The 13,006-nt window shown below is 31.8% G+C and overlaps 1 protein-coding gene across 1 annotated transcript in view; it reads left to right on the plus strand.

Moving 5' to 3' along the window:
* Window positions 1-13,006, plus strand: part of PDE8A (High affinity cAMP-specific and IBMX-insensitive 3',5'-cyclic phosphodiesterase 8A) — a 142,109-nt gene that overhangs the window by 23,704 nt on the left and 105,399 nt on the right. Inside the window, exon 5 of the mRNA XM_051209972.1 lies at window positions 4,269-4,356. Coding sequence (XP_051075457.1) covers window positions 4,269-4,356 — 88 coding nt within the window. The remainder of the gene's footprint in view (window positions 1-4,268; window positions 4,357-13,006) is intronic.

Genomic DNA, 13,006 nt, shown 5'->3' on the forward strand with positions numbered 1-13,006 from the left:
AAGACGCACAAACACGTAGAGCGACCTAGGGTTCTGATTGGTCCCGCTTCCCTGTCTAACCCAGCCAGTTGAGTCCAGAACACAAGTTTCAGCCTCGGATATATGAATCATTATATCTCAAACATACTTTGTTTATATACCAGTCAAGCAGACCACAACGTACCATAAAATAGAAAATAACATTGTACAATAATGGCCAGTAGGAAAATGACACGTTAAACAAATATTGACCAATAAGATGATACCATTTCATGTCCAAGGATAGCATTAGGCTTAACAGGATAATTTTTGGGATATTTTCCTGAATATCCCAACAGGATCATACATCCCAGACAAATCAATTATAATTCAACGTTTTTATTATTTACCGAGCATATATCATTTCATTAAAAAAAGAGAAGCCAAATGCTTCTACTCTAATGGTTTAATAATTATGCTAATATTTTCTTTTATTATAATCATAAGTTTGATTCAAGTTATCATTTCATTCCTATTGCCATGGTGAATCATTTCTTCAATATTCATTTTTCCCTTGTGTAATCAGTTTAAGGATTCTTTATGTGAATCTCTTCAAAAGAAAATAATTTAAATGCAAAGTATACCAACAGGCAGACATGCACACCCATTAAGACATATATATATATATCTACGTACATATTGAGAAATATTACTCAAAGGATATAGAGTATGACCTTATTTAACAGATTAAAAAAGGTATTATAGAATAAAATTAACAGATTAAAGCTTAACGGTAGAGGATTATGATTAGAAATGACAGTATGAACAACTCATTAGGATAACAGAATGATCAGTTTCTATTATTTATCGGAAGCTAACAATTTATATTATCTTGAGTGATCTTTTATTCTATTGATAATTACTTGTTTACTTACTCCTGTTACTCATTGTGGAGGAACATAAGCCGCCTACTACCATTCTCCATCCAACACTATCCTGGACAATCCTTTCCAATTGTTTTCAGTTGCTATTCATTATATTGATATCTGCTTCCAATTCATGATGAAATGTGTTCCTTGGCTTTCCTATTTTCTGTTTCCCTTCACGATTCCAGTTAGGGCTGGCTTCGTAATGCAGTTTGGGGATTTCCATGGTGTATGTTAAATCAAACTCTAACGTCTTTTCATAAATTCATCTTCAGATGGAAGCTAACTTGCTCTCTTTCAGAGTAGGCTGTTGCTGATGGTATCCAGCTAACGGAGCTAAAATATTAGTGAGATAAAAATAGTTTACGGATTAGAAATATAATAGATAGTTGCCCACTTGAAAGATATGGATAAAACAAAATAAGAAAACTGGAACTAGATTGTACACGTTACCTTTACATGAAGAGTCTACTTTGAAACGCGGAACTTCCAATGACCCTACAGTGCACAAGTTGACGATTCATGGTTCATTCTAGGTCAACCCGCTCGGCTTTAAATGCTGCTCTGAAAGATGGTTTTGATGAGTTGACATCATAAAAATTTGTGCAATGTTCGGTACTAAACTGTTAACTGTTTGGAATTCCTCTGAAGTTTATTTAAACAGAGTTTATATTGCGTCCCATAAGATCTGTGAACGCTTTGCGATGAAATCTTACTGTGATTCTTATTACAATCAAACCACAAAAACTTCCGTACATTTTCAGTATGTGAAACAAACTTGAAGATTTTCTACGTTTATTTTTAATTAGTTGATTTAGTTCTATAGGAAATGATTCTTTTACTGTCTTAAGCATCCTTTCTTTGGGATTTACATGGAGAAACATCTCATCTTATGAATGATAATTCACTTGATTCTGTAATAATAATTACTAAGTTCCATTTATTGGGTTTCGAAACAATCAAGAGAAAACTATAATTGATTTAGTTAGACGTGTCTACAGCCTTGCAAGAATTGATCTTCTGTTTGAAGTTCTAACCAATTCAGCTGATGCAATAATTTATGACGTTACCTTTCAGATATTTGGACTCTTAATGATCTCCAGTAGAACTTAAATTGCTGAATAGTATCATGTTTGTTTAGCCTATAAATCTGATTGAATGCTCTAGGTTAAGATCCACTATTGATATCAGTCTAAATGATTTTTTTTTAAATACTGTTTCAAAATCCAAGCGATTACTTTTCTCACTATAACTTTAGGTTACACTCATTTCAATTTTGAAAAGAGCAAGAACAAAGATTCTAGCAGAATAGCATGGATTCATTTTTATTTCGTAGGTTCTCATCAGCTGTTTACAACCTGTGATATTTAAAAATCATAATTACATAATGGGTTTAAATTGCTAACTGAATATTGTAAATATGTACCTAATGTGAAAGAATATTCTACAACATTAATTGTGACAACAGTTCAAAAGTGGGTTAGAAACAATCGATTACATAATGAATAAACATTGATAGGAATACAGTGATTAGAGTTCAGTTGAAAGATTATTAATTTGAAAGATAGTTGAAAAAAATAAAATAGAGTGAATGATGTAATAAATGCAAAAGAAAAAAGAAAAAAAATTTATGGTGTAGTGAAGGAATATTTGTCACCAGGGCAAGGAAAGATTAACCACCGTCTCCTTTTGAATACATAGGTCAGGTTTTTGACGCCTGATGGCAATGGCTTCAGCAAACTTCAGAAGACTGGAGTTTGGCTGCTTACTAATCACCCTAAAGGATTGTAAGGTATCTACCTGATATCCTGTATCAAGAAGATGTTTGGTGATTGCACTGTTCAGAGTCTTTTTTTCCCTTGTTCTAAGACTTTTTGGAACATGTTCAAAGAACCTAAGATATGCTCTCCTTTCAGTTCGGCCGATGTAGCTGCTTTGGCAGGTACACGTAAATTTATAAATACAGTTGGCGGTAACCTGAAAGGGTTGCTTGTCGATCTTTGATTGGGTTATTGAACATGTTGTTTTATAGAGAATTAAAAGTTTAGCAGCCGGATAAGTTCTGGCTAGCGCTGTATTCAGTCTCTTGTTGATAATTTGTGCGACGTCATCACCTTTCAAGTTAAGATTTATATATACTGGCATTTTATTGACCATAGTTATTACCGTCTTCTTTTCCTTGGGCCTTTTATATTTGTCAATAAATTTTTGTGGATAAAAGTTGATACAGGACATCAGGTAGATACCTTACAATCCTTTAGGGTGATTAGTAAGCAGCCAAACTCCAGTCTTCTGAAGTTTGCTGGAGCCATTGCCATCATTGTATTCTGCTAGAATCTTTGTTCTTGCTCTTTTCAAAATGATAAAGGGAACTATGTGTATGAAATTTCTCAAAAAACGCCTCCCTGATCAGTTATTTAAGTCATTTCAATTTGTCAAGAAGTAGCAATTACATTAAGATTACCAACTAGTTAAAAATCTGGCTTCAAGCATTTATTTTTCTTGGTTACTTCCAATTAATTAATATAATTATTCTATTAAAAAAGAATAATCTATTTGTAAAATCTTAGCGAATGAATCTGAAGTAAATCCAACTTTTCGCCTGGCAATGTGGTCCAAGCTTTTTCAAGGAAATGTTACTTCTTTCCTCTTTAATGTCTCATATTAACTCGGCGCCCAAATACTGTAAAATTATTCGATCAAATTTAGATGAAAGTTTTTATTTATAGTTAGTCTATGTTATTCTATACTGAAACATTCACCTAAAAAACTGTTAATTAATAAGAAATTTCGTTGAATATCAAGATTACTTTATATTACCAATATTTAGTTCAAACCAATGAAATGAATCCTAACGTTCAAATTTACTCTTAATACTAAATTTTGATTGGTTACTTCTTATTTAAAATTATTTTATTGACCAATCAAATTGAAGTATATAACGAAATACCTTATATATACATATATAGATCTCATATATCATTGGTCAGAATTCATTTTCTACCATGTAAAATAGTAATCATAAGCACATAATAAATTCTACACTTATAATAGGTCATGAACAACATTCCATTATAAAGAAAAATAAAGAAACCATCATTGAATGATAAATGATGTATAATATGAAGAAAAGAAAAAATCAATATTCAAAATTTTATTTCGTATATTTACAAAAATACAATGGAAAACAACTAAAATTTATCTCGTAACTACATATATAACTAAAAGTTGACATCATCATCTTGATCATCATCTTGATCATTATCTTGATCATCATCATCAATAAGATATTTCTTAAAAAGGAAAACAATTTTGGGATTAATTTTATCACTACGTGTTTTTTCTTATTAAAAAATTTTTTTTTTACTATGTGGTTAATCTAAGGAAGAGAAAAATTATGGGTTGCGTGAATACAAAATCAGTTTTAGATAAATCCATTGAAGAAATTGAAAAACCTGAAATTTTATTGAAAGTAAGTATGAAATAAATTACTTATTTAATTTATTGTTATGATTGATTATTTGTGTATAAGTAACTGATGAATTATTTCTAATAGGAATAATTAATCAAAGATGACAAGTGATTAGCAGTGAAATCAAGGATGCACGTTTCATCCTATTAGGGACTCAAGAACTGGATGTATCTGCATCCTAGAGTTGACGTTCGAGTCTCGGGATGTAGGTCCATCCAGCTGACGAGTTCTAAATAGGACAAAATGGGTATCCTTGATTCCACTGCTAACCACTATTCATCTTAGCTTAAAAAACTTGTGATTTAAGACAATGCACACAGGATGTATATATGCCAATATGTGACTGATCAATCGCAGTCCTAAAACAACAATGAGAAGAAATAAGTAAAACAACAAATGCATTTGGGAATGATTAATTCTTGGAAAATGATTTAAAAATATAAAATTCATCATTGTCAAGTTTGTCATCGTTATAATAAATGAAAATATACATTTATTTGAATTATAGAAATTTGTATTAGTGTAGAAGTTGTAGTTTAAAGTTTACAGTAATTGAATTGATGACTAATTCATCTTATACAGTATAAAACGTTTATTCATCAAGAAATGTACACTCAGATGAAGTATCTTTTGAGCAAACGTTTACTGTAAATTTGAAAGTTAGAATGCATTCAGCAGCTGAGTGGATAACGCGATGGCGTTTGAAGCGAATGGTGCAGGGCTCGAGTACTAGAGTGAACACCAATAAAAGACTGATCAATCGCAGTCTTTAACCTCGATAGAAAGATTCAAGCAAACAATACCAAGTGTATATATATTGACGTAATGACTTTCTAAATGATTTTTTAACTAAAGTGACGTTCAGTATTTTATTAACAATGTAACATTCTATATAAAAATAAAGATATAGTGTAAACAATAATTCACTTACAGAATTGAAGCGTTATTGATTTCCCTTTGGTTTGATACTTGTAGTACATGTTACTTCAGATCATTATGTGATTCTAAAAGATTCCATTCTTATGTCCCTTGTTCATTTGACTATCTGTAAATTGGGATGAATGAACTTAAAGAGGGTAGGATAAGACATTCGAGTAGATCATTTTAATTATCCCATGTAACTGAACATCGCTCTATTGAGATAATAATCAATAAAGGCCTTTCTATTTACAATATTCATATGGAATTCCTTTGTTGTGTAGTGTGTATATGTTTACAATAATGTGTATATTATTATAGTTTGTAATCTTGAGATAATCAGCTTGAATTTAGACATTTTCTAAATGGAAGTATGTCGTTTCTATGATATTTTTGTGACTACAAACGTTATACGCCAATCAAATTAAGATATGATAAACTCAAATATTTATGCTACTGATTGTTACAGGATTGATAAATAGGGATTAGTGGAGATTATAGAATCCCCATAGTTTAAGTTATGAACTGATCTTAGCTAGATCACCACTGAAAACTTTGAAGTACTGAACAGATGTTTTGTCACAGTACGGCGTTACTCAGTAGTTTTCATCTATAACCCCGCGACTGGAAATCAAACTCGATATTTTTGATCTCGCACTCGTACCGCTAATCCAGCACCTGAAAGTGTTGCAGCCTAACTTGACGGTTTATTTATTTATTGTGAACTTGTTTAGTGTTTGTCTGTTTGTGACTGTTTATAGAATTTACGGAAAGACGAAACTGGTTATCATATTTTTTTGATTATATGATAGTAATTAGTAGTAATCATAATTTTTAATAGCCGCACCTCTTAAGTTAAAGATCAAGTTGTTAAACATATGTATTCTACAAATAATATTTACACACTTTACTTTCACTATTGTTCGTATAAAGTAAACTTAACGAAATACTTGTTTGCTAAAGGCATAGTTAACATCTTCAATTGATTTTAGCTAGGAACCTAACGTAGAGCGTTAGAGTTGAATAGAGTATGAACTCAATGGACTTTCAGAGAAGGATTCTGGAATCTTGAGGCTTTCGGTTGATCTCCCTACTTTTGAGTAACTAACCAATAGCTCACTCTGTCAACTTTAACTATTCCATGATACTCGAATTCTGTTTGTTTTATTTGGCCGCTGTGATGTTTGCGTTTATAAATATGATTGAGCTTGTGTTTCACCTTGGTTTTTAGAAGATAACACTAATCAATCAGCTGTAGCTTGGTTTTTTCAACAGTATAATAACATTCAATAGAATTTGTTTCCTCATTGTTCTGTAAAATCGTTTCCGAATTCACTCATTCCGATGACATTGTAATCCAAATTATACATTCAGTAATTTTATTAAAGGCAAATAAAACAAAACACTGTATTGAAACTAGTATAAATCGTTAAGACAGTGTACAATAGAACTTGATCTGATTACTTATGATTACTTATACATCAACTAATTTTTTCATGACGGAATAACTTTATTCATAGAACCATTGAAAACCAGGGATAGCTGGAGCGTTATTTTGTTCTTGTATAAGACTCCTTATCATTGAGTGATCTATAGGTTAAGCGTTCACCGAAAAGCCTTGAAGATTCTATCTTCGTTTCCCAATTAGTTTGCCTATACGCAATCTTGAAGAGTACCATCGTAGGATAACAAACTTTCAATTTTTTTCCCTAGTTTTCGTTGGTCACCAAACTAAAATGAACTCGTGAGGTATGACAACAAAATTCATTATTTTTGTAAAACTCCATTTTATTAAAATATATTAATTACTATCTTTAAATCTTATATTTCACTCAGTGGGAGAGATAAGTTTAAAGGGAGATGACTTCTAATATTTAACTAAAAGTGTTGTTCTACTTGACAAAAAAACACACAACTTATTCAAGTCCATAATTACGTTCAGTGTGATTACTTTGAAATTCGTGTTGATAGAGGCTAGAACTGTGATGAATGTAGACTCCCTACCATCCTACTCCCCTATTACGTATTTTAAACGTACATTAATACTGCTTATATTGATTTGAACAACTGTCTGTCATTTACAATCTAATTAGTGAAACTATTAGTTGGTTATAATAAGTTGGTTTGTGTGATTTGCTTTTTAAATTCACCATCTTGACTAATTTATTGTGTTGCCAAGAGAAAAAATTGTATTTTCATTAAACTTATAATGTTGGGTAACTGTAGTCAAGTAGCAGGAAGTTCTGCTTGACCTGTGTTTTGTGTTAATTCACACTTTTAAAAAAAGGATGCCCACAATGTTGAACAAACTATTGGTCATTGAGAAATCCTCACTGGTATCTTACCTTCTTTTCTTTTCATCATGTTTATTATTTATTATTTAAACACATAAATATTGGTACAAGAAGGCACCAAATATATATGCACCACAAAATACATTCGATTTGTGTGAGATGGTTTTTTAAGGGGCCACTCCCTAAACCTTTGACCTAAAGGTTTAATCCGCATGGAAGTGGAAAAACGTCAGCAGATGCAGTCCTGTGATAGCCCGTGACAAATAATATGTTCATAGACCATTTGTCCGCTTACGATACTGGAGCTCATTGATTTGGAATTACGGTTTTCCAACTCCTATGGGTTGATACTCCATACCCACTAACCTGGCTAAGGCACCGAATATTTTCCTTTCGTCCTCTAAATTTCGTAAACAACACTCTCACCGTGAGAAAGCAGTGAGTAAGACTTTCATGTCAATATCCTCCATATTTCACTCCTTGTGTTGTATACGCCTGATAGGTCTTGAGGTGTTTCTGACTGACGTTCTTCAGGATAAATTACATGAATATATATAGTTTAGGTAGTGTGAAAACTATTCAATCTTTTGTTATCTAACGTTTAACACTTAATAGATCTTTTTTAATCATAAGCTAACCGATTGAATGAGATGTTCCTTTTCAATTGATGTTTAATTACTGTAGATAAAACAAAATTTAGACTGCATTGTATCAATAACTTTTCACCTTAGATTAATTTGATATTACTTGCCAAGATACCTTGAAAGTATGTTCAAAACCGAATTCATCAACAACATGTCTAATCTACTCATTCATTCATTCATTCCTTATTCATTACGCGATTATCAGACAGAAAATCACTGAACAGTTAAACGAAAAAATAAGACTAATTTGACATGATGGAAATCATTTTTAACACAGATGGATGATTTTGATAGAGTTTAGTTCTTTGAGCTGAATGGTTTGGTCAACCAAAAACAAAACTTCATCAAAAATAAACGAATTTCAATTTTAACTAATAAATGAAAACAGTTCTGTTTATCATTGTTACAATGATGATGACTAATTTCTATAATTAAAGAAGAAAACATTGTGTATTTCTTTTTTCAAACAAATAATAACAAGTTAGAACCGACAAGATGACAGTAATAATAAAGCTTATTGTTATTACCATTATTATTATTATTACTTTATTGATTTCTTCACATTTCGTTCATTTACTTTCGTCAAATTGGAAATCAATACGACTGAACACATTGAAGGTTTAATATATTTTAAGAAACACACCTATTCAAGAAGAAAAATAACCGAACATGTTAATCGATCGATTTAAACAAGAAGTCGACTCATGACAATAATAATAATAATAATAATAAACAGTTTGTCTACTGTACCACTGAGACTGTTTGTTTGATAACTAGAGGCATTTATCAGGAATCTTTGAAACTGAATCGGAGTGAATAAATGATCAAAGTGGAAATTCGGATCTGTAACCCATAGTTCTGTAGTTGGAAACTTAATACATGGAATTCGATTAGGAGTGAGATTTTGATTTTCTAAAAGTGATAATCGCTAAGTAATCAATTAATTTAGATGATATCTGAATATGGCCATAAAGTAGGAATTTTTTTATGATATGACAAGGTATATGTTTGTGTTACTAAGTTTTCAGTCATATATGTTATTTAAGATAGGATAATGGATACTGTTCAGCTGTAAAATAAACCTTGTAACATTTAAGTCATAACTTTTTGTTGAAGGTGTATTCATTTAGCCGAAATGCCACCACTTCACAAACGGATAATGGATACCTATGATCATCACTATCATCGACACAAACACTTCCGACAAAACCATGTATATAATACCAGTTCTTGGTACCGTGCCATTTACAACCTACTTGGCATTTTCTCTCAGATTGATTATGTTAGTATACATTTTGGTAATTACAACTCAAAAAATTATAGTGAAATACATAAAAGATACTGAATAATGGCATTTGAAGGAAACGGTGCTGAGTTCGAGTCCTGGATTGAACATCAACTCTTGGATGCAGTTACATGAAGCTGACAAATCCCAAATAGAATTAAACGTGCTTACTGGATTACACTACTATCCACCAACCATTTTTGCATAAGTATCTTGTCTTATGTAGAAACATGTAAAATCTATCATACTCCTGATACATCTTTACTAGTAGTAATGATTAATTTCAGAAAGTACAACCTATTATGTTGTTTCTTTACAAGAAGGTGTAAGGCATTAAGGTTTCCAGTTCGTTTACGATAGTTTTTATCTACGAAAGATTGATGGTTCTTATACGACTCAAAGAATAAAATTATGAGTAGACAGGATATCTGTTGAGAAGACAGAACTTTTAGGATAACATTATATTTGCACAGAAGCTGATAATTAAAAAGTAATAACTTCATTTATTTGGTAAGATGAAATGATTTTGGAAGAGTTAAACAAGAAAGACAATTGAATATAGTGCACAAATCCACATGTGATTAGTCAGAGTATTGATCTTAATAGTAAATCCTTTTTGTGAGTTGATAATCTCGAAATCGGATAACAAGGTGAACATATGAACAACGATCACTAAAACAGTATTGTTCTGTGAGCTGGATGGTTTGATCGTGGATCAGTCAAGATCGAGGTTGACAGGACAAGGATGAACTGCGAGACTTTTGTGGAGAAAATTGAATACTTCACTTCTACTTCAAGTTTATGCTGATGACGTTATTCAGAAGAACGATGAAAGCCACACAACTATACCATTCAGCTCAGAGAATAAAACTTCAATCGAATCATTCGTCTGAGTTACAAAACTTCACTACCATCTCATACATTCAACACATTCAAATAGTTGTGAGAACAAAGTTTTTTTTGTATACGTATATGACTTACATAATACAAATGTTCCCACAGTCATTTCGTAGATTTATTAAGACAGTTTGTGTGAATATTGGTAAATGTAGAATTCCGACGTCAACATATGACTCAATAGTGTGTAAGATGAAGTCCAAAATTTAGTTTAAAATGATACTTTGCATGCATAGAGATTTAACTTGAAAATATTGGTATCTATTGTGTGTTCTATGCTTTTTGAACGGAGATGAATCAGTGATCATAAACATATCTATATTCTGAAAATAATTACAGGATGTGCACTAAATTAGAAACATGATCAAGTTGATACAGAGGGGAGATAACATGTAAACATACAAGTCACTTAAAAAAAGATGTTATTCATAAACCATTTTGATTGATTATTTATCAGAGAGTTGTCAGTAATTTAAAGCATATGATCCGAATAAATGTATAATGAAGAGGCGGCATCAATTTAGAACACAATACTATCAGTGAAACATATACCTTATGTTGGGGACGTTAGATCCCCAGAACTCACTTGAAAAAGGTCCTAATTTTGTAAATTCTTTGTTTTCGCGCCGAAAGCGCTCTTTTCACTTTCATGTTGTTTTTCCCACTTGTGAGAATTTTAAACACTATTGGTCCGTTGTGTCTTTTAGTATGGTACTTTGTAATGATTCCCAAGGACGATTTTGTGCTGTATGTATACGTTTTGATTTGTGTCTGTCGTCATCGCTCGTGTTTCTGGCTTTTGTGGAATATACTTCCCCGTTCGAACTTCGACTTTCCTCTCTAGTAAGCGGGGCTGTGACGCATCAGAATAGCTAGTTTATTGGTATTTGGTCAGAAGTCCTTTGTTCCGTTCGCAAATTTAGTGAACTCGTAATCGCTTCAAACATAGCTCCTTATTAGTTATCAATCATCAAAACATACAATCCTCTTTAAAAAGGATTATATCATGTGTTTAGTTTGTAGAAGAGAATTGAATGTAATTAAATAGCATTAATTTAACTGATATATACACCTGTACACCGAGGTGTACAGGAAAAGCTGTGAACCATATGTGGAAACATTCGAACACTTCACTTCTACCTGAATTTTATGCTGATGATGTTGTCCAGAAGAAGAACGATGAAGGCTCCACGACCAAACCATCCAGATCAGAGAACAAAACTTCATCGAAATCATTTACCTGAGCTACAAATCTCCACCATCTCAAGCTTTGACAATTTAAAACGAAATTGGAAAAGACTACTATCATTACGTTCTGGTAATTCTTTTTGAAGCGAAGTTTAAAATGTCGACTTTACAAAGAGATTGAATAATTGGTGTATTATTAGCTTATTTTCGTTCAACTACAAGATTCACGTTATCATCCATAATTATAAAGAAGAAAAAAAGTTGAAAACACCAAGGAATGAAACAACACTGTTATCATAGTAGAATACACAGAATGGTCGAAATGTCTAAAATAATCTTCTTTATAAATCAATTCGTTAAACATAATCAGGAACTTATATGAACATAGACTTGTTACAAATGTAGAAATATAGAAACAATAATGTTTGCGCATGATGGAGGTATCACATAAGAGGTTCGCAACATTTATGCTTGTAATATAGTAAGGACGCCAAACAGCAGGATGTAGAAGAATTTTATCGATGATCATTACCATAAGAGTGTCTAGCGTTTAGTCGACTACGGTATACTTTTAGTGAATGAGAACATCAGTGGAGGACAACCAAATACATTTGAACACAAAATTATAGAATTTCTTAGTAAAATCTGAAAACCATACAGTAAATACTTGATTTGCAAAATATCAATCATTTGTCTTAGACTTGATTGTTCCTTCATTTCTACAACGATCACTTTTTATTTTCGTTCACTTCTCTTCAATCTTCTTAACCTTCTGCAACGAGACATTTCGCTTTCGAATGATGATACGCACTTCTCATATCTGTCAAACTCAGTAGCACACATCACATTATCATTGATTCAAACATTTTAAAAAAAGTAGTATTTGAAGAAAGATGCTTTTCGATTTATATTATTAACAGTGGTAAGCGATTAGTTTTGACGATAAATGGTCTCTAGTTGTTAACAGCTTTCCTTCAAAAATTACTTGTCAATTAATTTACACTGAAACGTTCGCATATTTGATACTGGATACATTGAACATTATAGTTTAAAGTAAAATAACAACAGTAACAGATATTCTGTGAAGAATAACGAGCTGACCATTTTGTTTGCATAGATGGATACATTTCAACAGCATACAATTAATAGTCAGTACTACAGTTTTTTAACAGTAATTGTGTGAGGACAGTCCACAGGTTAACTCAAGAAAGCTGTAAGAAGCTGAGAAACAGCCAAAGATATTCCATCCGATCACCTTTTGGAAGAATATTCTAGAATCCATACGTGTAACCTCCCGATTGGACAATGCTAGTAACCCCCTATATGCGGATTGGAGGATTGTAATGATGATTTCGTTACTTACTAAAAACCATAAATACCTGACAGTTTTGTACTATAATTGACACTGTCTGGAATAAAACTCC

The sequence above is a fragment of the Schistosoma haematobium genome, chromosome 1, assembly GCF_000699445.3.
Source record: "Schistosoma haematobium chromosome 1, whole genome shotgun sequence".
In the NCBI taxonomy this organism is placed as follows: domain Eukaryota; kingdom Metazoa; phylum Platyhelminthes; class Trematoda; order Strigeidida; family Schistosomatidae; genus Schistosoma; species Schistosoma haematobium.